General features: G+C 57.5%; 2 protein-coding genes across 7 annotated transcripts; one reads left to right on the top strand and one right to left on the bottom strand.

Annotated features, from left to right (window-relative positions):
* Positions 1-358: 358 nt before the first annotated feature.
* Positions 359-19,072, top strand: SETDB1 (SET domain bifurcated histone lysine methyltransferase 1). 6 transcript variants are annotated; one of them, XM_037411951.1, is made up of 22 exons: positions 360-479; positions 1,966-2,188; positions 2,520-2,692; positions 3,139-3,176; positions 3,305-3,404; positions 3,825-3,992; positions 4,264-4,465; positions 5,651-5,724; positions 6,108-6,298; positions 7,160-7,289; positions 7,675-7,813; positions 10,307-10,465; positions 11,001-11,603; positions 11,822-11,938; positions 12,232-12,401; positions 13,166-13,782; positions 14,398-14,426; positions 14,706-14,838; positions 15,477-15,642; positions 16,101-16,312; positions 16,784-16,872; positions 17,442-19,072. In XM_037411951.1, the coding sequence occupies exons 2-22, from the start codon at positions 1,977-1,979 to the stop codon at positions 17,557-17,559; spliced, it is 3,840 nt and encodes a 1,279-aa protein (XP_037267848.1). In that variant the 5' UTR covers positions 360-479; positions 1,966-1,976; the 3' UTR covers positions 17,560-19,072. The 6 variants fall into 6 exon arrangements, with proteins under 6 accessions (XP_037267849.1, XP_037267850.1, XP_037267848.1 ...); XM_037411949.1 differs by having other exon boundaries at positions 16,098-16,312; XM_037411948.1 differs by having other exon boundaries at positions 15,444-15,642.
* A 556-nt stretch (positions 19,073-19,628) lies between these two features.
* CERS2 (ceramide synthase 2) lies at positions 19,629-23,559 on the bottom strand. The gene is made up of 10 exons (XM_037411972.1): positions 23,386-23,559; positions 22,679-22,796; positions 22,456-22,574; positions 22,220-22,277; positions 22,078-22,128; positions 21,665-21,757; positions 21,355-21,483; positions 21,173-21,279; positions 20,894-21,047; positions 19,629-20,592 (listed from the first exon to the last, which is right to left on the bottom strand). Exons 1-10 carry the CDS (start codon positions 23,556-23,558, stop codon positions 20,464-20,466), a joined length of 1,131 nt encoding a protein of 376 aa, XP_037267869.1. The 5' UTR covers position 23,559; the 3' UTR covers positions 19,629-20,463.
* Positions 23,560-24,644: the final 1,085 nt, after the last annotated feature.

Raw genomic sequence — 24,644 nt, 5'->3', positions numbered from 1 at the left:
GCACCCTCAGAGCTCCCCAGTGTCCCCCCAAAGACCCCTGACATCCTCAGAGTGCTCCATCACCCAGCAGCCCAGCCCCCACAGAGCTCCCCAGCACCCCCCCTCAAGGCCCCTCAGAGCTCTCCAGCACACCCAAAGCCCACCCATCCCCTCCGAGCACCCTGTGGGTCCCCGACACCCCCGGACCTACGCGGCCCCTCAGGGCCCCGAGCCCTTCCCAACGCCCTCCCCCAGGGGGCAGCACCGCGCCTTGTTGGGGGCGCTGCGCCTTTAAGCGGCCCTGGCCCCGCCCCCAGCGCATGCGCGGTGCCGCGCGCGAGCGCGCCTGCCGGCGGGGGAGGATTGACGCCCCGAGGGGGCGGGGCTACTAAAACCGGAAGTGACGTCAAGCAGCGTCCGTTGGAGCCCCTCCCCCCCCAAACACACCTCCTTCTCCCCAGCAGCTGGGGGCGCGGCGGGCCCCGGGCCTGGGAGCCTCGGTGAGTGCGGCCTGCCCGAGGGGGCTGTGGGGCAGGCGGAGTGAGGGGGGGAGCAAGGGGCCGTGAGGAAACGTGGGGGGCAAAGAGAGGGACTGTGGGGCAGGGGGAGTGAGGGCCTGTGAGGGAACGTGGGGGGCAAAGAGGGGGCTGTGGGGTAGGGGGAGTGAGGGGCTGTGAGGGGATACGAGGGGAAAAGAGGGGCGGGGGACTGGGGAGAGTGAGGGGCTGTGAAGGGATGTGGGGTGTAGAGAGGGGGCTGTGGGGCAGGGGGACTGAGGGGATGTGAGGGGATATCCACGGGTGAGGTGGGGGGGGTGTTTGGGGGGAGGGGCTGTGGGGCAGGGACTTTTCTAGGACGACAGGTTGATGGAAACTTGCCAATCTAAGCAAAGTGCAGGGTGTAAGAGAGGGCGTGAGGACACTGGGAGTGGGGGTTGGGGGGCTGGGGGGTGAGGGGGGCTGTGGCGGCATTGGGATGGGGCTGTGTGGGGAGGAACGGGGTTGGGGGTGCTGTGGGGGCTGTTGGACAGGGCCCTGGGTGTGAGGGGGGGTGGGGGGTGGATGGGAGGCGTTGGGAAGTGGAGGCTGATGGGGGCTGTGGGGGAGGTGTGTGGTCGTTGGGGTGGGAGGTGTTGAGGGGCTGTGGGGGTCTCTTTGCATCTGTCAGGCAGGAGGAGAGTGTGTGGTGGTGTGGCTGGGGGTGGCGTGGGTGCAGGTGGGGGAGAAACATGGGCAGGGAGAGCTGGATCGGGGTGACGGGAACAGGGTGGGGGCATGGGACCAGGGCTGCTGGAAGAGCCAGAGGTAAGGAGGGGCTGGAGACGAGGGTGTGCTTAGGTACAGGCAGGGAGCCTGAAGAGAGAGGTGAGAGCAGGGAGCGTTGTGGGAGGGAGGGAGGTGTCTGGGGGCTGCTGATGGAGGCCAGGCTTCAAAGGCATGAAGACTGGATGTGTTACCACCAGGCCCAGCTCAACAGGACTCGAGGGACAGAGGAGAGTGCTGGGACCATCCCCATCCCTGGGGCTGGATGTTATCCCGTTCCTTAAATGCCACAGGCAGGGGAGGACAGGAGCTCTGCAGGGCTGCTGTGTGAAGGTGAAGCTGTGGGACGGGCTGGGAGAGGCACCTGTGTGGCTTTCCTCCCAGGCGAGGCAGCGGGGTGAGAACTGCCCGCAGGTTTCGCAGAGGAGAGGGCGCTGAGGTGGGGAAACGTAAGGCTCTGACGTTCAGGGGGTTTGGAGAGTCTGGGCAGAGATCAGAGGAAACGTCAGGAGTCCCTGGTTGTCCTGGAATCCTCTGGCTCCACAGTCTGCTTTGCACTTTGGTTATTTTTGGCTCCTTGTGATGTTATCTTAACATATTTAACATTTTCTTCCTGTTTAGCTTTCAAAAAATGGAGCTTATGCTCTCGTGAGCGCTGTGCCTCAGAGGAAGTGCTACAGCAGTAGGGTTTCACCAGCCTTTTCTCATTTCTTTGTGGTGTCAGTTACAACAGAAATGGATTCCCAGGAGATCAAAGAGCTGCAGCAAGAAGTGATGGACGAGCTGGGAATCTCCATGGAGGAGCTCCAGGATATCATTGACAAAGAGCTGGAGAAGTTTGAGTGTGTGAAGCAAAGGAAGCAGCAGCTGGAGGAGCTGGAGAAGTGCGTGAAACAGAAGGAAGAAGAGGTGGCTCATGTTGACCGGCTCTTTGATGACGCTTCGAGGTGGGTGCGCTTGGAATCGCAGCCGTGCGTCAGAGCCTTGGAGCAGAGGACGGGGAGATGGCTTGAGTGCTGCCCATTTCCTTTCGGTGTCGACTGATGCTGTGGTTCTACATCAGTTCGTTTGCCTGTGTGGTTGTTGAGGGATAATTAAAATTATTCCCCCTGTGGCTTTAAATCCTTCATGTGAATACTCTTCCCTCACCTCATCATGGTTGTATTTAATTAGCAGCTCCCCAGCAGTCAGTTCCTGTTTATTTCTGCAGTATTGTGGGATGTACAGCTGCACTCACCTTGTCTTTTCCTGTTGCTGCTCTTCTCTTTATTTCCCCAGAGCTATTGATAAATGTGAGATACTGGTGAAGGATCTGTACTCCAAGCTGGGCCTCCAGTACCGTGAGAGCAGCTCTGAGGACGAGGACTTGGCTGCCAAGCCCACAGAAGTGATTGAGATCCCAGATGAAGACGACGACGATGTCATGAGTATCGATTCGGGCTGGAAGCACAGTTCAGTATCTCATTGCGCCGCATGGGACTGAGGGGAGGGATGGAGATCTGAGTATGTCCCGGAGGAGCATGGGAACAAGAGGGATCATAAAGTTGGCCATAAGCCACGCTTGCCTGTAAGCGGGAGCGGATCAGGTAGGAAAACCCATTAGCTCGTGAGGAACATCACCACTGCGTGGTCTGCTAGGGCCTGTAACTGTTCCGTGGCTCCTGGAGTCCCAAACCAGGACTTCTCCCATCTCCCACCAGCCTGACCGTTGTCCCTGTCAAACGCTGCCCCAAGGGGGAGCAGCCTGTGCAGCGTCTTGTGCCTCTAGAAGGGGTGGCTTGGTAATCTGCTTCGAATAGATGCTTTTCTCTGTTCCCTCTTCTTTCAGTGGCTTAACTAGGGTGGATTTTTTCCTCCCCAAGATGTTTGAAACCACTTCTTTTCTCTTGAAATGCAGGCAACAGTAGTTCCAGAATCGCAAAGGATCAGACTCTGGTGAGTTGGAAAAGACTTGACTATAGTGTGCATCTGAAGTGGGGTTTTGCCGGAATGCTTAGGACAACATTGTATTCGGTACAAAAACGAAAAGATTCTTCATATTTTCTCTCTTTCCTTCCCTTCAGCTGCGGGAAGCCATGGCTGCAATGAGAAAGTCTGCCCAGGATGTGCAGAGATTTATGGATGCGGTGAACAAGAAAACAAATGCTCAGGATGCACAAAAAGGTTGGTGTGTGAGAGCCTCTTGAGACGTGGGCTGGCACCCGTGTGTGTCCTTCCCCTGGTCCTGTCTGCATCTGACAGTTTGGTACCTGAAAAATAACTATTCTCTTTCCCTGTTGGAAAGACCTATTAGGACATGTTGATGCCTAAGTCCTTTTTTTTTTTTTTTTTTTTTTTTTTAAGCCCTTTCCGAAAGCAAATGCATGTGGTGCAATTTCCATAACATGAAAACTTTTTAATGGTGTTTAAACCTCACTTGCTGATTACTCCATCCAGTAAAACTGAGGCACTTAGGCTGACTGAACTAATGGAAGGCAAGAACGCCTCCTGTCTCAGGTTGAGATGTTCTTCCAGTTGCGTGCATAAACGAGGGAATCTTTGGGCAATTTCTTAACTTACCTTCTGTTGTTGTTCCTTGGGTAGATGCACAAACCCCTCAGGAAACTTCCAGTGCTGTCCAGCCCGTTGGCCTTGCAGCAGCTGGGAGCGATCTCAGCAATGACGGTGATCTGAACGTTGGCATGAGGATCCTGGGCAAAAAGAGAACCAAAACGTGGCACAAAGGAACTCTAATCGCCATCCAGACGATCGGTACGTCCCGTGCTTGATGCTGTGACTTGGTGCTTGTGGTTTTCGCTAAGCTTTGGGTGGATGGTGTTGATCAGGCTTGGAGCAGGTCTCCTCCTGTGTCAGAGCACTGGGAAAGAGTTGTGAGAACAACACATCTCCACTATATTTTACCTTCCAAATTAATTTCTGGAAACGCTTTCAATAAGTTCTGAACTTGGACCAGAGTGCTGCAGGGTACTGGACTTCTTGCAGTCAGCTTTTATTTATCCTGCCGCGTTGAAATGTCTTTCAGGTGTTGGGAAGAAGTACAAAGTGAAATTTGATAATAAAGGGAAGAGTTTGCTTTCTGGCAATCACATTGCTTATGACTATCACCCCGCGCCTGAGAAACACTACGTTGGCAGCAGGGTTGTGGCAAAATACAAAGACGGGAATCAGGTTTGGCTGTATGCTGGCATTGTGGCTGAAACCCCAAATGTGAAGAATAAAGATAGGTATGTATTCTCCTCCGCAGTCCTGTACCCTCTCTCTCTTTCACATTTTTGTCTGTTTGTTTTCAGGGGGAAAAAAGAATAAAAAAAAGTGTATTTGCTACCACAGGATCGAAATTCTTTCCTGCCCTTTCCAGAGATGTAGTTCTGAATGTTGTTTCTTTGGTCTCTCTTATCTCTGAAAGCTCTTGGGTGGAGCTTCCATTCTATTACTCATGTCCCTGAGCCAGAAATTATATCTGGTAATTCATTCAAACCATCACACAAATGTCAGTCTGCACTGCTCAAGGCATAAAACATAGCGTTAGGAAACAGGAGCCCTAGAAGCGTTCGGTGCCAGCAGTGCTGCCAGAGCACTTACGGAGGAAACAGCAGGTCTAAAGCAGCCTTCTCAGGCGGCTGTAAATAAGGGGCAGGGCTTTTTTTTATGTTGTGGTTCAGGCTTGTGGTCTTTCTGAGAAGATTCATAAAGGATACAGTCACCCTCTTCGTTTTCAAGCGTGGATCTGCCGTAAAGGCCTAATTGTGTCAAGTTCTATCTGATACGTGTTTAATAACTGAAAATGAACTGCATTTATTACTCAGGTTGCAAATTTACTCCTCCTGGCTGGGCTGCCTGTAACGCTGATCCCTCGTCATGCCAAGCTTTGTACGGCTCCATATCCTGCAGTTATTGTAGAGAGGCACGCAGCACTAAGCGGTGCTGTATCCAGCCTTGGGGGTGTCCCCCTCTGAGCTCCCGGCCCCCCCAGACACTGGGGAGACTCTCATGCTCCTGTCCATGCCCTGGCGGTGTCCCTCCCAGAGGCTCCAAAATATATTTTTTCTCGGAGAGATTAGGAGCAACGAAACTGTCTTTTCCTTTACCTCCTGTGGCCGAGGCATGGAGGGAATGTGGAGCTGAGGGAAGAGGCTGTGCTATGCTGCTGGGAAGCCTTCGGGCAGCTTCTGTTTTGTCTTTGGGAGCCGAGGGAGAGCTCGGGGCTGGGGGGGAGCTGTTCTGTAAGAACCAAGGGAAGCGGCTGTGCTGCAAAGCACGCGATCTCCTCATCCACTGTGTCTGAGTCGAGGTTCTTCGGGACTGGCAGCAGAAACGGGAGGGGTGCTCCGCTTCCGTTATGTGATGTGGAGCTGCGTTTTACTCAGCGGTGTTTCTAATTTCCAACTTCCAACGCTGCTCTTCTCCAGATTCCTGATCTTCTTTGATGATGGCTATGCTTCATATGTCAAGGAGTGGGAGCTGTACCCAGTCTGCAGGCCACGTGAGTGATCTCTGCCCCTCCGGTGTCCTGATACTGAAATTGTATGGAGAGCCTTTGGGGGTGTGAAAGAGCCGGGGCTCAAAAGACAGGGGACAGACAGGCTGCATGGCCCCTCTGCTGCTGTGCCTGTAGATATTTGCATATGAAGCTGGAGGAAATAGTGGTTTGTTACGGGCAGAGTGAGTCTGCTGTGATTCCTTGCACTCTGGGTGCATTAACGTGGCTGGGTGCCCTACCGCCAATAATCCAGCCACTCGGGATTGCTGCTTGGTTGTTCTTATGTAAAAATCCACCTGGGATCTCTTTGGGAAAGAGTTAAAAGTTTCTTTTTGTAAGAGTCTTTCCTCCTCTTCTCTTTCTCCCAACTGTCTCTTTCTGAGCAGTAAAAAAGACCTGGGAAGACATAGAGGATGTTTCCTGTCGTGATTTCATTGAGGAGTACATCACAGCCTACCCCAACCGGCCCATGGTACTGCTGAAGAACGGACAGCTGATCAAAACCGAGTGGGAAGGGACCTGGTGGAAATCCAGAGTGGAAGAAGTAGATGGCAGTCTGGTCAGAATCCTTTTCCTGGTAGAGCAATTTTCTTTTTCCCATTAAGAAGGGAAGATAGGCTTAAATTTGAGTTGGAGGGTGGCTGACTTGGGCTGGTGCAGTCCTGCTTCCTTGCTAATGGCAGACAGGGTCCTGGAGCAAGCAGGTGTTTTGCTCAGTAGGTAGACTGCCAGTTTCTCCTGTGCACTGATAGTGAAGGTGAAACACTTTCATTTGCATGACAAAAGCTTCAAAAGCCTTTTAAAGCATTTTGCATGTGAAACTTGAAAGCGACAGATGAATAAGAAAGAAAATTCATCATCTGCAGGTGTTCCATCCTGACCCTTTCCTCGATATAAACACCTAGCTGTGTCTTCTGTCCAAATACAAGTGTCGGTTTGAGAAGCAGGAGAGAAACTGAGCAGAAGCTGTGATAACCTGCTTGCTCACATTCTACAAATTGCAGAAAGGGAGCAGACGTACTGCCTGTGCTGGCTTGGCTCCCTTCCCGTCCAGGTCCAGATAGCTGCATAGCCACTGAGGCTGGGGAAGACATTGTGCACTTGCAAATTTAACCCCCCTGTCCTAGAGCAGATAACTTGTCTCCTGAAGGGGTCTGGTTTCTCCAATGGTGCCTCCTTGGTCGGTTGCTGGGCTGAGAACAGAACTGCATTTGAGGTTTGGGGACCTCTGTCTAGATTGGGTTTGTGTTCAGTGCTCCCCCAGACGTGATGAGTTATTTGCTGCATGGTCTTTCAAGAGCCTTCACGTCAATGCTTGCGCCTCCTTTCCATGTGATTCTGCTCACCCTAAAAGCATGCTGCTGCCTCCCAGGCCGGTACTGTACCTCTGGAAGCTCTTGCTGTAGGTGCTGTGAGTGTTGCCTTCTCCTTACTGCAGGATGATAAACGCTGTGAGTGGATTTACCGGGGTTCCACACGCCTTGAGCCCATGTTCAGCATGAAAACTTCCACGGCCTCCACACAAGAAAAGAAGCAAAGTGGACAAGCGAGGACTCGTCCCAATGTTGGTATGTGACATCTTTTTCAGTTGATATCCTGGAATTTGAGTGGACGTGTGGTGGGTTGGTGGGGGCAGGTGGGTTGTTTTGGCTTTTGTTTGGTTTTGGTGGTTGTTTTTTTAGCAGAACTCCTGGAGCTTTAAGATTTACAGTGGGCTTTTTCCCCTGGCATAAAGATGTCACAAAACCAAACTGCATTTGGGTAAAGTGGCCGGAATCTGTTTGGGGTGACTGGCTGTGACTCAGCTCAGGCAATGACCGGGTGTTAATTGTGAATGTCTCTGTTTTGGTTGCCTTCGGGGACTAAATCAATATTTTGTAGCTAGTGCCACAAATTTTGGTCGATGGTAGAGACTTTTCCTGCTGATATTTTGCTTTTTCCCCTCCCCACTAGGTGCCGTCAGGAGCAAAGGGCCCGTAGTACAATATACCCAGGATTTAACAGGAGCTGGTACCCATTACAAACCTTTAGAGCAAATGCAGGCGGCCTCGCTGGCTGCACAGTCCGTGTCTCCGCAGCCTGCTGAGATGGAGTAAGTACCTGAGTCAGTTCTCTGCTTCCACCACTGCCTCCTTTGTGTCCCGTCTCCAGTGCTCAGCTCTCTCAGGCACCACGCTTTCTGTGCAGAGGAATCCTCAGGTGCGGGTTTCCTCCCTGACTAGGCTTGTTTCCTGGTTACACGGATCTCTTTTAGTCATGCTTCTGGGGGAAACTACAGAGAAAGGCTGCTGGATGAGTAATTGGGGGCGGGAGAGCTGACAGCCCAGCACCCCCTGAGCCAAATGCCATTGTTCTTACTCAGGGCTAAAGCTTTGCACTTGATCTATTTCCAAGTTAGAAAGTTTGCTCCTTCTCTTCTGAAAATCTGAATTGCTCCCTCGTGTCACGATCCAGGCACTGGTCCCCGGCTGCCTTGTATCCCTCCACTCCGACTGACCTGCTCGCAGACCTCAATGACTTACAAGGTGCTGAGAACTCAGGATCAGTGGTTGGTCTCGGTGGTCACAGACCAAACCCGATAAAGCTAAGCCACAGCCAAGTCGCACACGTGCCTCCCGCTGCCGGGGGCCCAAGCAGGACGTTCTCGGAGGTGCAGGCTGGTGCCCAAGGAGGCCTGGATGAAGGAGGAGCTCGGCCTTGTGATGGAGGGAGCGTGTTGGAGAACACCAGGGTACCTGGGCGTGCGCTCTGGGACTGTAATAACTTTCTAGGGGAGAGAAAGGCTCTCCCAGTTAATTATTGTCACCACTGTGGATTTCCCATCCGAATTTCTGGACGCCTGGTCCCCTGCCAGCATATCTTCTGCTGTGACTGTGCCTTGCTGCATGGGCAGAAGGGAGAAAAGAGATGTCCCAGCTGTAAGGAACCTGTGCAGCACGTGAATCTTTATTTACCCGATGCTCTCCAGGCGTAGCAGCATCTCAGGAGCCCCACCTGCCGTCAGCCTTCGGTCTCAGGAGGCGATTCCTCACCAAGTACCAGTGCAATATGAGCCGTTCTGCCCCTGGATGTGGGAGCTCACTTGAGAATGCTCCTCCTGACGGAGACATGAGAATCAAAGCTGTAATAGCCTTGTCCCTCACCTCTTACATGACCAAGGAGAGGCCGATGCTGAAGGAGGTCTGCTCCAGAACGAGAAATGCAAGCTGCCTCCTCCACCGTCCGCCCAGGGCCAGCCTGCCAGCCCCTAACACCAGAGCAGCCCGAGCTGTCGAGGCTGTAGGAAGGATGTGCAGGGACACGGCACGAAGGCGATGAAGTTGGACTGCCTGCCTGCTGTCTCGTCGGCTGCCAGACCTCTCCTTTTCCATTTAACGGTCCTTGCATGGTTACAGGAAGCCTTTTTTGTTCCCTCCAGACAGCAGCTTTGACTTTAGGATCTTGTTTTCAGATCTGATACAAGGAGACGCTACTACAGCTGTTGCCCTGCCCTGCCCTTAAGGAGTGACCGGCTTAAAGACAACTGGTTTTTAACAGTGACTGAAGGCAGCGTACCATATCAGTGTCCCTGCTGTCCCAAGGGATACTGTTGGGTTAAAACCACTTTAGTTTTAGATTATTAAAACTGCGAGAATGGTTTCTTCACTCTCGTGTTTTGTTTACTCTGAGGAAGGTCTAGTTCTCTTCCCTCTCTAGTCCCACCTTCAAGTTCTTCTACAGTGGCAGGGAGCCACTGTCAGCTATTTCTGACTCTTTAAAGCCTGTTGATGGAAGCTTTTTTTCTCTTCCTCTTGAATTTTGAAATGTGTGTTAACACCTTGCTTTTGAGGCAGACGTTTGCAGATAGTCACCCCCTCTTGCTCTCACTGTCTCCTCCTTTTCTGCCCTGATAACTGTGTTCTTCCACCTGTGGGAAAACCAGTGGCTGGTTTGGGGTGGTTTTCTGTTTAATCGGTATAAATGGATCAAAAACCTCCATGGTGTTTGCTTGGAACACGAAGGTAGTGTCTTCCAGGTGCCGCCCACCTTCCTGATGTGGTGCATCGGGCTGCAGAGGTGTTCGGGAGCCCCTCGTAGCCCTTTTGTCAGTGATGCTGTTACATTCCTTTGTGCAGTCACCTCTTGGTAAGGACAAGAGAGTCCACTGTACTCCTTGTTCCTCCCACTGCTCAGTACTGTTGCGCTGATTGAGCCTCTGTAAACTCTTGTTTCTGCTGTTGCAGGGGTTTCTTCAAGTAGTGGTTTGTCCGGCTTCCTGAAATAAAGGCCTTGGACGTCCTCCTTACACTCCCTCTCACCCTTATCCCTTACTTCCAAATAAATAGCAGTATGTCAGAAGTTGCTTTTAGACGTAGGCGAGTTCTGGCATTTGGTTGGGGTTGTTGTGGGATCCTGCAGCACCAATAGTCAGAAATGGGTTGATTTTCACACTCGTTAGGAAAAAAATCTGCTCTGTTTCTCTTGGACGGCACACTGTTGCCAACTTCCAGGGGGGAGTGTTATTCGGCCTGTCCTGTCTGTCTAAATCCTGCCGTTGTGTGAACGTGTACATCTTGCAGATGGCCTCCCTTCTTCCCTCGCGCAGGTGCACCGACAGTCAGCTGGCCCAGTCGAGGAAGCAAGTGGCCAAGAAAAGCACATCCTTCCGTCCTGGCTCCGTGGGTTCCGGGCAGTCATCGCCTTCTTCACCTGTCCTAAGCGATGCACCTCCATCGGGACGGCTGAGCGCGGCCCCGCAGCATCGGTAGGCAGAGCTGCTTCACGCTTCCTACAAATCCCTGCGTGCGTGCGAGAGGTCGGGATTAGCACGGGTTTATTTTGTGACCGATTGACACCTTCACTCACCAGCTCGTCCAGTCCTGAGCGTTCGCCTTCCTCTTACCTTGTTCTCCCTCCCAGACAACTGTTCCTGACGTTTTGTCATTGGCCTGAGCTCGGGTCGCTCTGTGGCAGTCGCTGCGCAGCACAGAAGCTGCTGGTGTGTGTGCTGAGACCACATCCAACTTGTGCTTGGTTTTGCTTCCCTAGTTCTGATTGGGGGGTGGGTTTTTCTGTTCTCTGCTGCTGGTAATGCTCCCTTTGTGGGCTGCCCAGCCTCGCCCCTCGGGGATGCTGGGGTTTGTGCCTATTTGGACTAAGCAGCGAAGCAGCGTGTCTCAGAGCAGCTGTTTTGATAGGAATTAAGTTGTGTCTCAACCAAAATCCCTCTGCAGTTGGAGGAGAAAGCGCTGCTCTTCCGTAAGCCGCGGCTGTTCAGTGTGTCCCTTTCCCCCTAACAGGCTCGCCAGCGGCCAGGCAGGCGGTGGCGCAGCGCAGGCCTTCCATGGCATGATGGACCGCGTGCCCAACGAGCCCTCTTACCGAGCCCCGCTGGAGAAACTCTTCTACCTGCCGCACGTCTGCAGCTACACCTGCCTGTCCCGCGTCCGTCCCATCCGCAGCGATCAGTACCGCAGCAAGAACCCCCTGCTCATCCCGCTGCTCTACGACTTCCGACGGATGACAGCCCGCCGACGGGTGAACCGCAAGATGGGCTTCCACGTCCTCTACAAGACACCCTGTGGGCTGTGCCTGAGGACCATGCAGGAGATCGAGCGCTACCTTTTCGAGACAGACTGCGACTTCCTTTTCCTGGAGATGTTCTGCCTGGATCCCTACGTGCTGGTGGATCGCAAGTTCCAGCCCTACAAGCCCTACTACTACATCGCAGACATTACCAAGGGTAAGGAGGACGTGCCGCTGTCCTGTGTCAACGAGATCGATAACACCCCGCCTCCCCAAGTGGCCTACAGCAAGGAGCGCATCCCCGGCAAAGGGGTTTACATCAACACCAGCTGGGAATTCCTCGTGGGCTGCGACTGCAAGGACGGCTGCAGGGACAAGTAGGTGAACTCCTCTGTGTCACTGCACCTGGAGGGTGGTGGGCGGCCCAGGGGGAATCTGCTCTGGTCACTTGTAAGTTTGACTCCAAGTCAGGCCCTGTCTCTGCACATAGACATGCAAAAAGATGCGATTTTTTTTTTTTTCTCCTTGCTGTAAAACCGGTGTGTAAAACTAACTTCTGGTGCACAGGTGGGTTTTTCTCTGTGTGTCTCTCTAGATCGAAATGTGCCTGTCACCAGCTGACAGTCCAGGCGACTGGCTGTACCCCAGGTGGGCAGATCAACCCCAACGCAGGATACCAGCACAAAAGGCTGGAAGAATGCCTCCCGACAGGGTAAGCAGAGCTGCGTCTTCTCCTTCCCTCACAAATACCAGCGTCGGAAACTTGGCGCTGTGAGAGAGGCGGTATTTCCCGGAGCCGAGTGCAGATACTGAGCTCTTGATCCATCTGGTCCTGCGTGGCCTGGGACGCCCGTGCATTACCCTCGCACCTGGCAGCTCCGCTCTCCCTCCTGCGCTGAGCTTGCAGTCGCTGCTGCAAGTCCCTTTGCATCGTGACTGGTACTCCGCCGAGCCTTGGGATACTGCTTTATCGAGGAAGATCTCACTGTTCTCCTTTTCTTTCAGAGTTTACGAGTGTAACAAGAGGTGCAAGTGCAACGTTAACATGTGCACCAACCGCCTGGTCCAGCACGGGCTCCAAGTCCGACTGCAGTTATTCAAGACGCAGAACAAAGGCTGGGGCATTCGCTGCCTTGATGACATTGCTAAAGGCTCCTTCGTCTGCATCTACGCAGGTAGGAGCTCGCCCTGCTGAACAGGCAGGTAGGAGCCTCTCCTTTTTGAAACAGGTGCTGTGAATGCAAAGCCTTTGTCGAGCCACCATGCTTCCCGGCGGTCACAGGCGTTCAGATAGGAACCTGCTTGCTTTTGGTTCAGGACAGGGGGCATAAGTAGCTGAAAAGAGCCGGTTGTGTCAGGCCTGAGAGCTAGGCTTTGTTTATCGCAAAAACAAGGTGCTGCAGTGCCAGCGTGGCTGCAGTGCCAGCGTCAAGAGAAGCGCTCGGATCCCCAGAGCTGTTTCTGCACGCTGAGGGTGGATGAACACATACCTGCTTCCTGTTTACATCAAACCAGTTGCTGGAACGTCGGCACAAACCAATAAAATGCAGAAGTTGCGCAGCTTGGTTGCGTTAACTCCGAAATGAAACTAACCGCAGGCATTGCCTGAGTTCTGGCGCTCTGGTTTCTTGCCCTTAATATTGCCCCTGCGCTACACCGTCACCTCCAGCCCTTCCGAGGCAAAGGCGGTCGCCCCGTTCGAACGCCTGGTTGGAAGTTTCCATCTTGGAAGCCTGGATGTTAGCAGGGGCCCGCTGCAGGTTTATGTTACCTTGGGTGTCAGGGAAATACGTTGTCCTTTCCCAGCCCAGCTTTGGGATAAGGTGGTGTCGGTCCTGTTTGCTCCTCAGCGAGTCTTTGGGGAGGGTAAAACCTGTGGGGTGGTAGGAATGTCATCCCTGGGAAACTCACACTTAGGTTTCCTATTCCCCACCTCCAGGGAAAATCCTCACAGATGACTTTGCCGACAAAGAGGGGTTAGAGATGGGTGACGAATATTTTGCGAACCTGGATCACATTGAGAGCGTGGAGAACTTCAAGGAGGGCTACGAGAGCGATGCAAAGTGCTCTTCTGACAGCAGCGGGGTGGACCTCAAGGATGAAGAGGAGGAAAACACAGGCACCGAGGAGCAGGAGGAGTCCAACGAGGACAGCTCTGATGACAACTTCTGCAAGGATGAGGACTTCAGTACCAGCTCGGTGTGGCGCAGCTATGCCACGCGACGGCAGACCCGGGGCCAGAAGGAGAACGGGCTGTCGGAGACAGCCTCCAAGGACTCGGGGCTCACCCGGCAAATCAGCCACGACGAGACGGCAGTGGCCGCCTCCTGTAAGCTGCCGATATCGGAGGAGACCTCCAAGAACAAAGTGGCCTCATGGCTGAGCTCCAACAGCATGTCTGACACCTTCCAGGACAACGACAGCACCTCCTCCTTCAAGATGAGCGAAGGCGGCGAGGCCAAGGTCAGCAAAACGGAGCTCCCGGGTGAGCGAGAGAAAACCTGTGCTGCTGCCCCGGGCGAGCTGGATGGAGAGTCAAAGGCACCGAAGAAAGATGTAAGGGAGGGCTGGGGGGGCTGCGGGACGGGGAGGGGGGCACCGCGCCCGGCTTGGGGGCACGGCTGAGGAAACGGAGACACAGAGATGTCCTCGGCTGTGCTCTTGCTCAAATGGCTTCTCTACCCCTACCACACAACTGGGTGGACTGTGGTGCTGTTCGGTGTCCCCTCGCCCTGTGTTCGTGGCCTTTTGCCCACCGGGGGGGGGGGGGCGGGGGCAGGGAGGTGCTTTTCCCCTTCCTGGGGGAAGTTGTGACACAGGAGGCCACAACGAAGTGGCTCGGCATGAGCTGAGCCGAACATCCCTCCTGCCCCGGGCACGACGTGCCCGTGCAGCCCTGGGTGGGGGAGCTGGGGGGGCAGCAGGTCTCTGTCCGCCTCCTGCTCTGGAGAGGGCTTGGAGCCCCCTGGGGGGGGGCTGTGTGCAGGGTGGGAGCCCCGCGGTTGTAACTTGGCCCTTCTGGAGCACCCCCTGGACTGGGTGTCAGGCCGAGCGGTGGGGACAGCCGGCTCCTCGCGCCTGGGCTGGGGTTTGGGGAGCATTTCTGCAGAAGGGCTGAAGAAAGCTCCGCAAGGGAAAGATTTTAATCTTCTGTACTTCTCCACTCTGCAGGAACCTGAAGACTCAAGCAAAATTCTTGGGTAAGATTCCTTAAATTGTATTTTCCTGCTTTTTGTTTCCAAATATCACGCTGAATGAATTGCTGTAACTCTGGGGCTGCCCCTGAACAACTTTACTAGTGCCGCTGCCAGAGTAAGCGGGGAGGTTGGGGGGGGGGGGGTTGGGCTGTGCCCCGGGAAATTAAACGCTTGGTGACGGCAGTCGTGTCCGGCTCTCGCCTTCCCTCAGCTGCTCCGTCTGTGCCTGGGGACACCCCCCCGGAGCTGCAGGCGTGACCCGCTCTCCTCCTCGCCCCGCAGGCTGAGCGACGTGGGAAGGATGTACGGCTACAACCCCAGCCCTCCCAAACTGGAAGGGGTCCGGAGGCCGATGAGCAAGACGGCCCTGCTGCAGAGCAGGCGGCATTCCCTCACCCCGCAGCCCACCACAGACGTAAGCGGTGATCCTTCGGGCTGGGAGGCGCAGGGCTGGCTCTGCCTCGGCTCCCGCCGGGTTTGATGAGGACCTTGGACCGTGCTTTGGGTTGTTCCTATGCCACCGTTGCTCCCAGTTGAGCACCGGTGGTTCGGAGTTGGGATTTCCTGGGGACAGTTGATTTCCTTCAGACAGTGGGGCCCTTCACGGTTCCGAAAGCCCAAGAAGAGAGGACAGCACGGCCTTTGGGCCGTGACCGAACGGGGTGCAGCGTGCCTAGCATGCCAGGGAGCCGTTGCTTGGCAGAGCCAGGTCTAGGAAGCCATCCTGGGGGGGGACCAGCTTTGGGTTTTGGGGTCTTCTCCTTTCCGTGCAAAACCCAGAGCACCTAACGGTGCAGGCTCGAGTTTCCCGCAGCCTGGGTGCCCCCTGAAACCTCGCTGCCCTCTCAGCCACCGGCCTGTGCGGTGGTTTCTGCCCCGTTCAGCTCAGAGCCAGCTCCAAAGGGCTTCCAAGAGCACAGAGGTCCTCTGCTCGGAGAGAGCACGGAACCGTGGGGGACGAGGGAGCCCTGAACGTCGCTTGGGAAGGAAGCGGGAGAGCGACGCTCCCGCCTGGCGCAGGCTGCGCTCGGAGCCGTTCCTGCCTTTCCACAGGACGTGCTGACCCTGTCCAGCAGCACCGACAGCGACGGGGAGAACGGGCGGGCGGCGGCGGGGCAGGCCCAGGGCACCACCAACGACAGCGACGACATCCAGACCATTTCCTCGGGCTCCGAGGAGGAGGAAGGGGATGACAAGAAAAACCCCTCGTCTGGCTCAGGTGCGGACAGCTGCTGGGGTCGGAAGGGATGGGGGGACAGCGAGAAATTTTGGCCAGAAACCACCGGGAAGGGCTCGTGAGGACACACCAGCTGTGAGCGTGTTGCATCCCGCTCCACACACCTCCGAGTTTTGCCTGAGGACTGAAGTCTGAAGGTTCCCCGTGTGTTGTTTGAGATATAACTGCAAACTCCTGGTCCTCAAGGACTAGATATTTCTGGACATCTTCAGAAAAAGCAACTGTGGGGCTTATGAGGGTGGGTCTCCAGGCTGTGCTGGGCCGAGCGGAGCTGGGAGCTTCCCAGGAGCCACCCCGGGGGTGGTATTTTAGGTCTGAGCTGCATCCCTCAGGCGCTCGCTACCCCCGTGTGAAAGAGGGGAGCCAGCAGCGCTACCGCGGGGCTCCTCTTCTGGAGGACGAGAGAGAACGGGGTGGCGTTGGCTCCTCTCTTGCAGCAGGTCCCGTGAAGAGGCAGGTGGCGGTGAAATCCACCCGGGGCTTCGCCCTGAAATCGACTCACGGCATCGCCATCAAGTCCACCAACATGGCAGCAGCCGACAAGGGCGAGAGCGCGCCCGTCCATAAAACCACTCGCCAGTTCTACGACGGAGAGGAGTCCTGCTACATCATCGATGCCAAGCTGGAGGGCAACCTGGGCCGGTACCTCAACGTGAGTCACTGCCCCGGCAGCGGGCGAAAGGGAGCGTCCCCCGGCAGCTGGGAAGGGAAGGGGACATCTTCGGGGTGACTTGGCCTTTCAGGGGGCCTGTTCCTCCCCAAGACTAGATAAATACAGTAAAAAAAGTGGGAAAAGAACAAGATTAGGATGATCCATGCCCCTCTCCCCACCCCTAACGTGAGTGAAACGAGGCAGCTGCTCCAGCCCCGTGACACGTGGTGAGCAGGATGGCCAAGTCAGTCCTTCCAGCGCCGTTACCTTTGCAAGCGTGGATCCTGTGACTCATCCCTGGCGGCGCAGGCAGGGGAGGGAGCGTGGCCTGTTTCAGCAGGCTTACGCTGGATGCGGCGGACAAATCGGGAACGCTGCTTGTTTATAAAGGCTTGTGTTTACCGCGGGCCGCTTTGCGCCCCTTCCGACGCAGGAACTTGCTCACTGCGGTTGTCTCCGCTCCCTTCACAGCATAGCTGCAGTCCTAACCTCTTCGTGCAGAACGTTTTTGTGGACACGCACGACCTCCGCTTCCCCTGGGTCGCCTTCTTCGCCAGCAAGTGAGTTGTGGTGCACAGGGAAGGGCCGCTGGCACCCCACTCCTTGGCCGGGGGTTTCCTACTCCTGGTAGCCACTGCCCCTTAATTTTACACCAGCCCGAGCGGGGAAGAGCTTGGAGCCGAGTTGGGCGAGGGTCTCTCTCCTCTGCTGGAGATCCTGGTGCGCTTTGCATCAGTTTTAGACCTTCCCGAAGCGGGGAGTTAAGTGCGGAGCAGCCAGCTGCCCAGCTCGTTCGAGTCACAAACCTTCCCGGCAGCGCCAGGCGGGCGGTGGTGAATCCCTGCCACGTGCCTTTTGGGCACCGCGAGCGCGGCGGCGCCTCTCTGAAGCCCCACGGGAGTGATTCATCGAACTTTGTCCCTTCGCTCGCTGCAGAGCCGAGGCAGCCGCGCTGGCTGCTTCCCCCTTGCCCCAGAAGCAGGACCCCGCCGCCCTGGCCAGAGAGGTCCTGGGCAAGCCTTGCGCTCTGCTAGCAGGAGCTCCAGCTTATCCTTCTTTTTGGAATCGCCTCTTCTCCCAGCCTGTCCGGTTTCTTAATTTTTTTTTTTTTTTTTTTTTTACTTCCCAGGAGGATACGAGCCGGCACGGAGCTGACATGGGATTACAACTACGAAGTAGGCAGCGTGGAAGGCAAAGAGCTGCTGTGCTGCTGCGGGGCTATCGAGTGCCGAGGGCGGCTGCTCTGAGCGTCCTCCTGCCCCCAGGCCTGGTGCTGACTTTCCCTTGGCGAGGGGAAAGTTTCTTCTCAAGAGGTAGTTGTTTAATAGTAACCATTACGAAGCCGATTACAGCTCCACGTTCTCCCGTTCCCTTGAAAGTTACAGCAGCAGATGGGGATGGATCAAACTGTAAACCGGCACGGGGGTGACGGCCGCGCCGCGCTGCTTTCCCTCACGTCCCAGGGCTGCAGGCTCCCTGCTTGTCCCGCAGGAAAGGCTGTTAGCCCGGCCCTTACCTCCCCGAGCTGCGCACAAGCAGCTGTTCCAGCTCTCCACCACCTTTAAGACACAAAGCCCTGGGCAGCTACAGCTCCCGGTGGTGCTGCTGCTGGTTTTCCAGCAGGAAACCCTTCCCCAAGACTCCAGGGAAGTGTTTTATGTCCCTGCGGCCTTGGGATGGGACGGGAGCGAGGGGGGAGACAAGCCCACGGAGAGCGGACCAATCTGGATTTACAGCAGCCACACAAATTTAAGAGGGGGGAAAGAAAGTATCTGTCTTCAACTGTGATATGTTGTAAAAATCTTTTCATTGTTAAAAAGCAATAAAGTATGTTTTTCTATTAAAAAAAAAAAAAACCAAACAAATAAAATGCCCTGAACCTTAGACACAGTCAAAAGCCCTGAAAAAGCAGGATTTACCCGCTTCCTTCATCCCCGTTTCCACAGGGTTTGCAGGAAAACTGCCAGAGGCAGATGGGCCCAGGCAGGCCGAGATGGGCACGGGGAGGGCGACGCACCCCCCGAGGCACTTTCACCTTTCCTTCCTCCTAGCAAAACAAATACTCATTAAACCCTCCACTTGTTCAAACTAACGAGAAACTGGTTGAACTTTTCTTGCTGGGGAGCCGACCCGCTGCCGGTTGCTTTCTCCCACCCTCCTCAGGACGTAACTGGAAGCTGAAAACGAAGAGTTCAGCTGAAAACACGGCGCTGGAGCTGCAGCCGGGGCAGCCTTGAACTTGACTCAGTCAAACCCGACTCGATTTAGGCACCTGCGGAGGGGTAGGGAAGGGCAGAGCTGGCGCAGGCAGCCAGGGAGGGTGGAGCAGCCGCCTGCCAGCCTGGTCTGGCTGCTGGACACAAACCCGCAGCAGTTCCACAAGGAAAATTTGCTTCCCCTTCCCCCCCCCCCCCCCCCCCCCCCCTGGCAGCAACACACAATTCCCAGTGTTGGGGTTTGGCTGGTTTTTTCGGGGGGGGGGGGGGGGGAGGGGAGCAGCTCGTACCTGCACATCCAAACGGTTCGATAAAGCACCGTAAACACAGGCTAAAAGAGGCAGATTATTATTTTTTTGAACAAACTGGAATCAAATCTCACGTCACCCAGCGGCTGAAATGCAAAAACACCGCCCTGGGGGGAGCTGGAACAGGTTCCAGCCGCCACCCCCCATCCCTCAGGCGCCCAAGACTGACCCCAGCGCCCGCAACCGCTGCGCTCACACAAGGGAGTCTTTTTTTGCCATGCTAAATAACCTTTTTTAAAAAAAAAAAACACCAAAACAAAAACAAAACAAAACCTTTCTAGGGCCTCCACGAGCTCCAGTTCCATCCTTAGCGTCCACCTGAATAGCAGCTTTGTCATCCCAGAGGGCGGCCGCTCCTCGGGCCACCGAAGCCCACGCTCCAGGCTGGGTTTGAAGACAGAGAGAGCTTTTGGGGAGGGGAAAAAAAAAATATATATAAAAATATCAAAAAAAATCCTCAAATCCACCCACTTTTAGCGCTGCCTAAATGAGAGCTCGAGGGGGCTGTGCCAAGGCGATCACCCCCGACCCCCCACGGGGGCCAGGGCTGCTGTGGCAGCCAGAGAAGATGCCCAAGCCCTGTATTTTTTTTTTTAACCGAAGTTTATTAGTTTTTTAACTTTTAATATATTTAACCTTTTATTTAGAAAAAAAAAAAAACCAAAAAAAACAACAAAATACGTTTTGGTCTGGCGTTGGTTAATGGTCCTTTTCCCCCCACCCCTCCGCACTGGGAGGTCTCCCCGCATCCCGGGTGGATGCAGGAGACAGAGCCAAGCCTGGCTCCTTCTGTCTTCCAAATAAATAGAAACCAAAAAAGAAAAAAAAAAAAAAAAAAAAAAAAATCAGTTGCAAATTTGTCCTGTTACAGCCAGGGAAGGGACCGGGAGAGGCCACAGAGAGGGAGGGACTCGAAACCCATTTACAGGAGAGAAACGAGGGGATGAAACTGCTCCGAGGCGTGACCAAACCCCGCGGCCTCCCTCCGCCAGCACTTCCACAGTGACATCCCGCACTCCCACAGTGACATCCCGCACTCCCAAGTGACACTCGGCCACCAAACACGCAGGGCTGGCCCCGCTCCTCCCTCCCAGCGCTCCAGCGGGGATGGAGCTGGGATTGTGCCCGCGCTGCCACCGCTCTGCTGGGCACTGGGTGGGGAAGGGGCTTTTTCCCCGGTGTTTGAAGAGGCGAGTGCAGGATGCGCTGCCCCCCCGGCGAGGGGCTGGTGGGGAAACGGGGAACCAGGAGGCTGGAGCCCTGGCGAGGGGCTGGGAAGGAGCCAGCCCGGAGCGATGCCAGCGGGACCCATCCTCGCTCTGCCTGTCCCGGGGCACCGCGCTGGATTAAGGCAGCAGGTGAAAGGCAGGAAGGGCACCGAGGGTGAGCGTGAGGTGGGGAAGCAGCGACGCTGCCGTCCCCTCGCAGCCGCAGACCCTCTCCGGAGGAGGCAACGGAGGGGGCTGGGGGCCGAGACGGGCTCTCCGGGGTCCCGGGCAAGAGGATGGAGGGGATGGGGACCTGGGCGCTGCGCGAGGTGGCAGCGGTGGGATTGGGCATCTCACGGGTTTGGCCTCCGGCGGGGCCCCCGGCCGCCCCCGCCAGCGCAGAGACGGGGCGAGGGCGCTCAGTCGGTTTTGCGGTGGTTGTTGTTGAGGACGGGGTGGCCGTTGGAGAGGGGCCCGTTCTTCGCCGCTTCCTCCTCCTCCTCAGAGTTGTCCGTCTCCTCACGGTCGCTCCTCTCGTCCTCCACCACCTGCGGGGGCAGAGGGGAGGGCGGGGGGCTCGGTCAGTATCCTGCTGTGCCTCAGTTTCCCCCATCGCAACCACCACGGTCTCCTCCCCACCAAGGGCTCTCCGGGACTCAGGAAACCGCGTGCATTCCGGCTTCATGGACTGGGGGTCTCCCCTGCAACCCCCCCCCCCACCTCATCTCACCCCTGGGGTTGACCCCCACCCTCCCTCCACCCCGAGCCGCACCAGCCGGGACCCGATACAGCCCCGATGCCCCTCACGGTGGGCTGGGACCCCCGAGCCGCTCCCCAGCCCCCTCTTACCTTTCCAGTTATAAACTTCTGGGCCATGCGGATGATGAGGTAGGCCCAGAAGATGTGCAGCGACTGCAGCACCACCATCATGAAGTTGAAGAAGTAGTAGCCAAAGAAGGCAGGGTAGAGATCCAGCGGATAAACCACCGTGCAGTGCATGATCCTGCCGGGAGAAGCAGCGCTGTTACGAGCGGGGACCAGCATCCCACCACCCCCCCCCGCCCCGCAGTGGGGCTCCCTGCCCCATGCCTCAGTTTCCCCACCCGTTCACCAGCAACCAGCGCTCACCAAAAGGGCAGGATGACCAGGCGGGTGACGATGAAGACGGCGGCGAAGATGATGAAGATGTTGTTGCAGGTGTTCCTCCAGCCGGCATAGTTAAACATCTTGGCGGACTGTTGGGGGCAGAGGGGGGGTGAGCGGGGGAGGGGGTGTGGGCCGTGGCCGTGGCTGCGGGGAGGGGGTCGTACCTCCAGCAGATAGTCCGACGAGTCGTGCAGGGCCATGATGAGCGTCCCTGCGCGGATGTAGTTGGCGAACCAGGAGAAGCTGATGAGGATGATGGTGGCGACGTGGTGGATGATTTGTTCCTTGAAGTCCTGCGCCCAGGAAAGGGGGAACCGGGGGTTACAGCATCCTGGCTCCGACCCCCAACCCCCGCCACCCCACTCCTCTCCCACATCCCCCCAGCCCACCGGTCCCTATCACCCACCACGAGGGCAAAGAGAACCCTGCCAAGATGCCCCCCGCCCCCAGAGAGCCCCCCCTGCCACAGCCCACCTTGCGCTTGACGTCGGAGGCGATGCTGAAGAGCAGGGACCAGTAGAAGGAAAGCTCGATCATGTAGTACCAGTACTGGGAGGGCAGCATGCTCTGGAGGCCAGGAGACAGGTTGTGGGGGGATACTCCATGCGCCCCAGTGGGGTTTGATCCCCCTCTCTGGCCACCAGCCAGACCCACGGGTGTCTTGGGGACCCTCCCGCACCCCACGGCATGCAACCCCCTGCTCTGTGCACCAGCCAAACCCACAGGGGTGCCAGAGACACCGTGAAACCTGGAGAAACCCCCCCGCAGCCCCCAGAGAAACCCCCCCAGCAACCCCCGGGCCTCTGGCCCCCATCTCCGACTGCCCCAGGCAGCTCCGGGGGCAGAAGGACTGTGGGATGGCGGCTGGGACAGAGTCGGGCGCTCACCTGGATGGGGTATCCCTTCCACACCTCCCGGAGGTCGTAGAACCAGGGTTTCTGCAGGAGGCGGAGGGGAACGAGAGACAGAGAGGGGTTAGAGGGGGCGGAGGGGGCCGGGCGTGCACGGAGAGGGGGGATAAATACTTACATCCACTATGACAGCCATGCCAGCAATGAAAGCAATAAGGTAAAACGTGAATCGCCAACTGGAAAAAGGAAGCAGATGGTCCTCAGACGGGCACCGGGGCGAGGGAGGGAGAAGGACGGACCCACCAGCCCCATATTCCCCCCTCCCAGGGCAGCTCCCTACCAAGCAGGTGCCCCCAAAGCCCCCCCCCCCTCCCCCACCGCAGGGTGACAGTGACACCAGGCGCGGGGTCTCACCTGGCCTCCCTGAACTTTTTGAGCAGGCTGGGCCGGTCTTGGTTGCGGCGGCGGCGAAACCAGCGCTCCACCTGCCGCACCGTGCAGCCGCTCTTCTTGGAGAGCATCTCCACGTCGGCCTAGGGGACGGCAGGGACGTTAGTGCCGCGCCGCAGGGCTCCGGCTCTGCCGCTCGCCCCCTCCCGCCATGCTGAGCCCCTTTTGGAGACCCCCTTTCCCTCACCTGCTTGGGGTGTTTGGTGGTGGCGGCGTAAAACTTCTCCAGCACGGCGTTGGGGGTGGCTTTTAACCTGATCTTCTCCTTGACGTTCAGCAGCCCGGCCAGTGGGGTGGCCACGTACCTGGGGAAGGAGTAGGGGGGTGTAAGAAGCCCCCAGTCCTGTGTCACCGAGCTGATCAAAGCCACCCAAGGACCTCCAGCTGCTCAGTGCCCCCGTTTCCCCATCCCGCTGCTCCTCCAAGGTGGGTTTTACCACAGGGGGACCCCCCCAGACCCTTCAGGGGTGGGGGACTGGCCCGCCACGATGCAGCGGGGCTGTATCCACCCTGGAGAACGGTGCCTCCTCCCTTCTCCCACCGTCCCAACAAAGCCCCGTCTGTTCCCGGTCTCGGCTCGCCATTGTTTGCCCAACAAATCGCTCCTTAAATGCCGGGGCCGCGGCCGCCTGCGCCGCGATAAGGGCGGCAGAGGATGCACAAAGCCGGGTTTGTGTGGGGCCGCCAGGGGCAGCCCCCCAGCCCTAAACGGGGTGTGGGGCGAGGGGGGGGGGGGGGCAGGACCCCCGCAGTGCCACGGTCACCCCCAGCCAGGCAAGCGCAGGGGGAGGCAGCCAGGGGAGCAGCACGGCGCATCCCCAGCCCCACACACAGCCCCCAGGCGCAGGGGGGGCTGGACCAGGGCAAGCCCCCCACCCTGGGGAAGGGACTCACGTCTCGAAGAGGTGCCGGACGATGAGGAAGAGGAAGGCCAAGGGGAGGGTGATGTAGAGATCCGAGGCTTTGGCGTAGACTCGCCCATCCCGGTCCTCCAGGTCGGCCCAGGTGAGGTTTGCCGGGAGCCAGAGCCGTTCCCACCAGAAGTAGCTGTACAAGGTCTGGAACATGCTGGGGGGGAGCAGAGGCGAGGTGAGGGGGGCACCCGGCACTGCCGGTCACATCCCCCCTGCCTGGTGCCCCCCAGCCCACCTCAGCCCCCGGCCCGGCCAGCGGCGGGGGGTCCGCGGCCGGTGAACGCCCCCGGTGCCGCAGGGCGGCGGAGCTGGGCCCCGGCACAGGACTTTGCTCCCGGCGCGGCAGAGGTCACCGGGTGATGATTAACCGGGGCCGGCTCCTGCTCCCAGCCGGCAGGACGGATCCTTGGCACGGCCGGCGGGAAGAACCGGCTTCCCGGTCCCCGGGACTTCCCCGCAGCATCAGCCGGTGACAGACACGACCCCAGGATGAAGCCCCCTGACACGGTTTCTCCCCCGAGCGCCGTGTTCGCATCCCGGGGTTGGTCCCCAGGCCCAGAGGGGAAACTGAGGCACGGAGCCCACCGCCAGCGCCAGGCAGCCGGACCCAGGCGGCCGCACCGCGCAGGATTAGGGATTTGCCGGCAGCACAATGAGCACCTTTGTGCCTGCGAAAGGCTCCCGGCGGGCACGGCCAGGCAGAGCACGGCCACCGGCACGGCCACCGGCACTGCACGGGGAAGCCACCCACCGCCGTGGGGTCTCTGCATCCCAGCTCTTCCCTCCCCTCCACGCGGGCACCTCCCAGCACCAGGCACGGGCCGGTTCTCCCCTTCCCCGGGCTTGGGGGGGGGGGGGGCTGGGCTGGGGTCGGGGGTCCCCGGGCAAACCCCCGAGGTGGAGCGGGGATCTAAGGAGGGGTGAGGCGGCTTCGCACCGGCCAGGGGAGAAGGGGAACCAGTTTCGCAAGGCAAGGCAGGAGCACGCCCCGATTCCCAGTGAAGCGGAGCACCGTGCCGCGGGCAGGTAACGGGCAGGGCAGGCGGCGCAGGCAGGGCAGCAGCGGGGCAGCGCAGGCAGGGGCTGGCAGGGCAGGCAGCGCGGGCAGGGGCTGGCAGGGCAGCGCAGGCAGGGCGGGCAGTGCGGGCAGGGCAGCGCAGGGCAGCGCGGGCAGGGGCTGGCAGCGCAGGGCAGCGCAGGCAGGGCGGGCAGCGTGGGCAGGGGCTGGCAGGGCAGCGC

The sequence above is a fragment of the Falco rusticolus genome, chromosome 19 (genome assembly GCF_015220075.1).
Source record: "Falco rusticolus isolate bFalRus1 chromosome 19, bFalRus1.pri, whole genome shotgun sequence".
Lineage (NCBI taxonomy): Eukaryota > Metazoa > Chordata > Aves > Falconiformes > Falconidae > Falco > Falco rusticolus.
This window is presented reverse-complemented; position numbering and strand designations above follow the sequence as displayed.

What these genes read in the sequence shown, in the direction of transcription:
- SETDB1 (XM_037411947.1), top strand. Translation starts at nt 1,977, where the DNA reads ATGGATTCCCAGGAGATCAAAGAGCTGCAGCAAGAAGTGATGGACGAG. An exon ending in CCGCAGCCTGCTGAGATGGA is followed by an intron (nt 7,814 to 10,306) that starts GTAAGTACCTGA and finishes TCCCTCGCGCAG; the next exon opens with GTGCACCGACAGTCAGCTGG. An exon ending in CCCCGCAGCCCACCACAGAC is followed by an intron (nt 14,839 to 15,443) that starts GTAAGCGGTGAT and finishes CGCCTGGCGCAG; the next exon opens with GCTGCGCTCGGAGCCGTTCC.
- CERS2 (XM_037411972.1), bottom strand. Translation starts at nt 23,558, where the DNA reads ATGTTCCAGACCTTGTACAGCTACTTCTGGTGGGAACGGCTCTGGCTC. An exon ending in CCACCAAACACCCCAAGCAG is followed by an intron (nt 22,575 to 22,678) that starts GTGAGGGAAAGG and finishes GCCGTCCCCTAG; the next exon opens with GCCGACGTGGAGATGCTCTC. An exon ending in AAAAAGTTCAGGGAGGCCAG is followed by an intron (nt 22,278 to 22,455) that starts GTGAGACCCCGC and finishes TCCTTTTTCCAG; the next exon opens with TTGGCGATTCACGTTTTACC.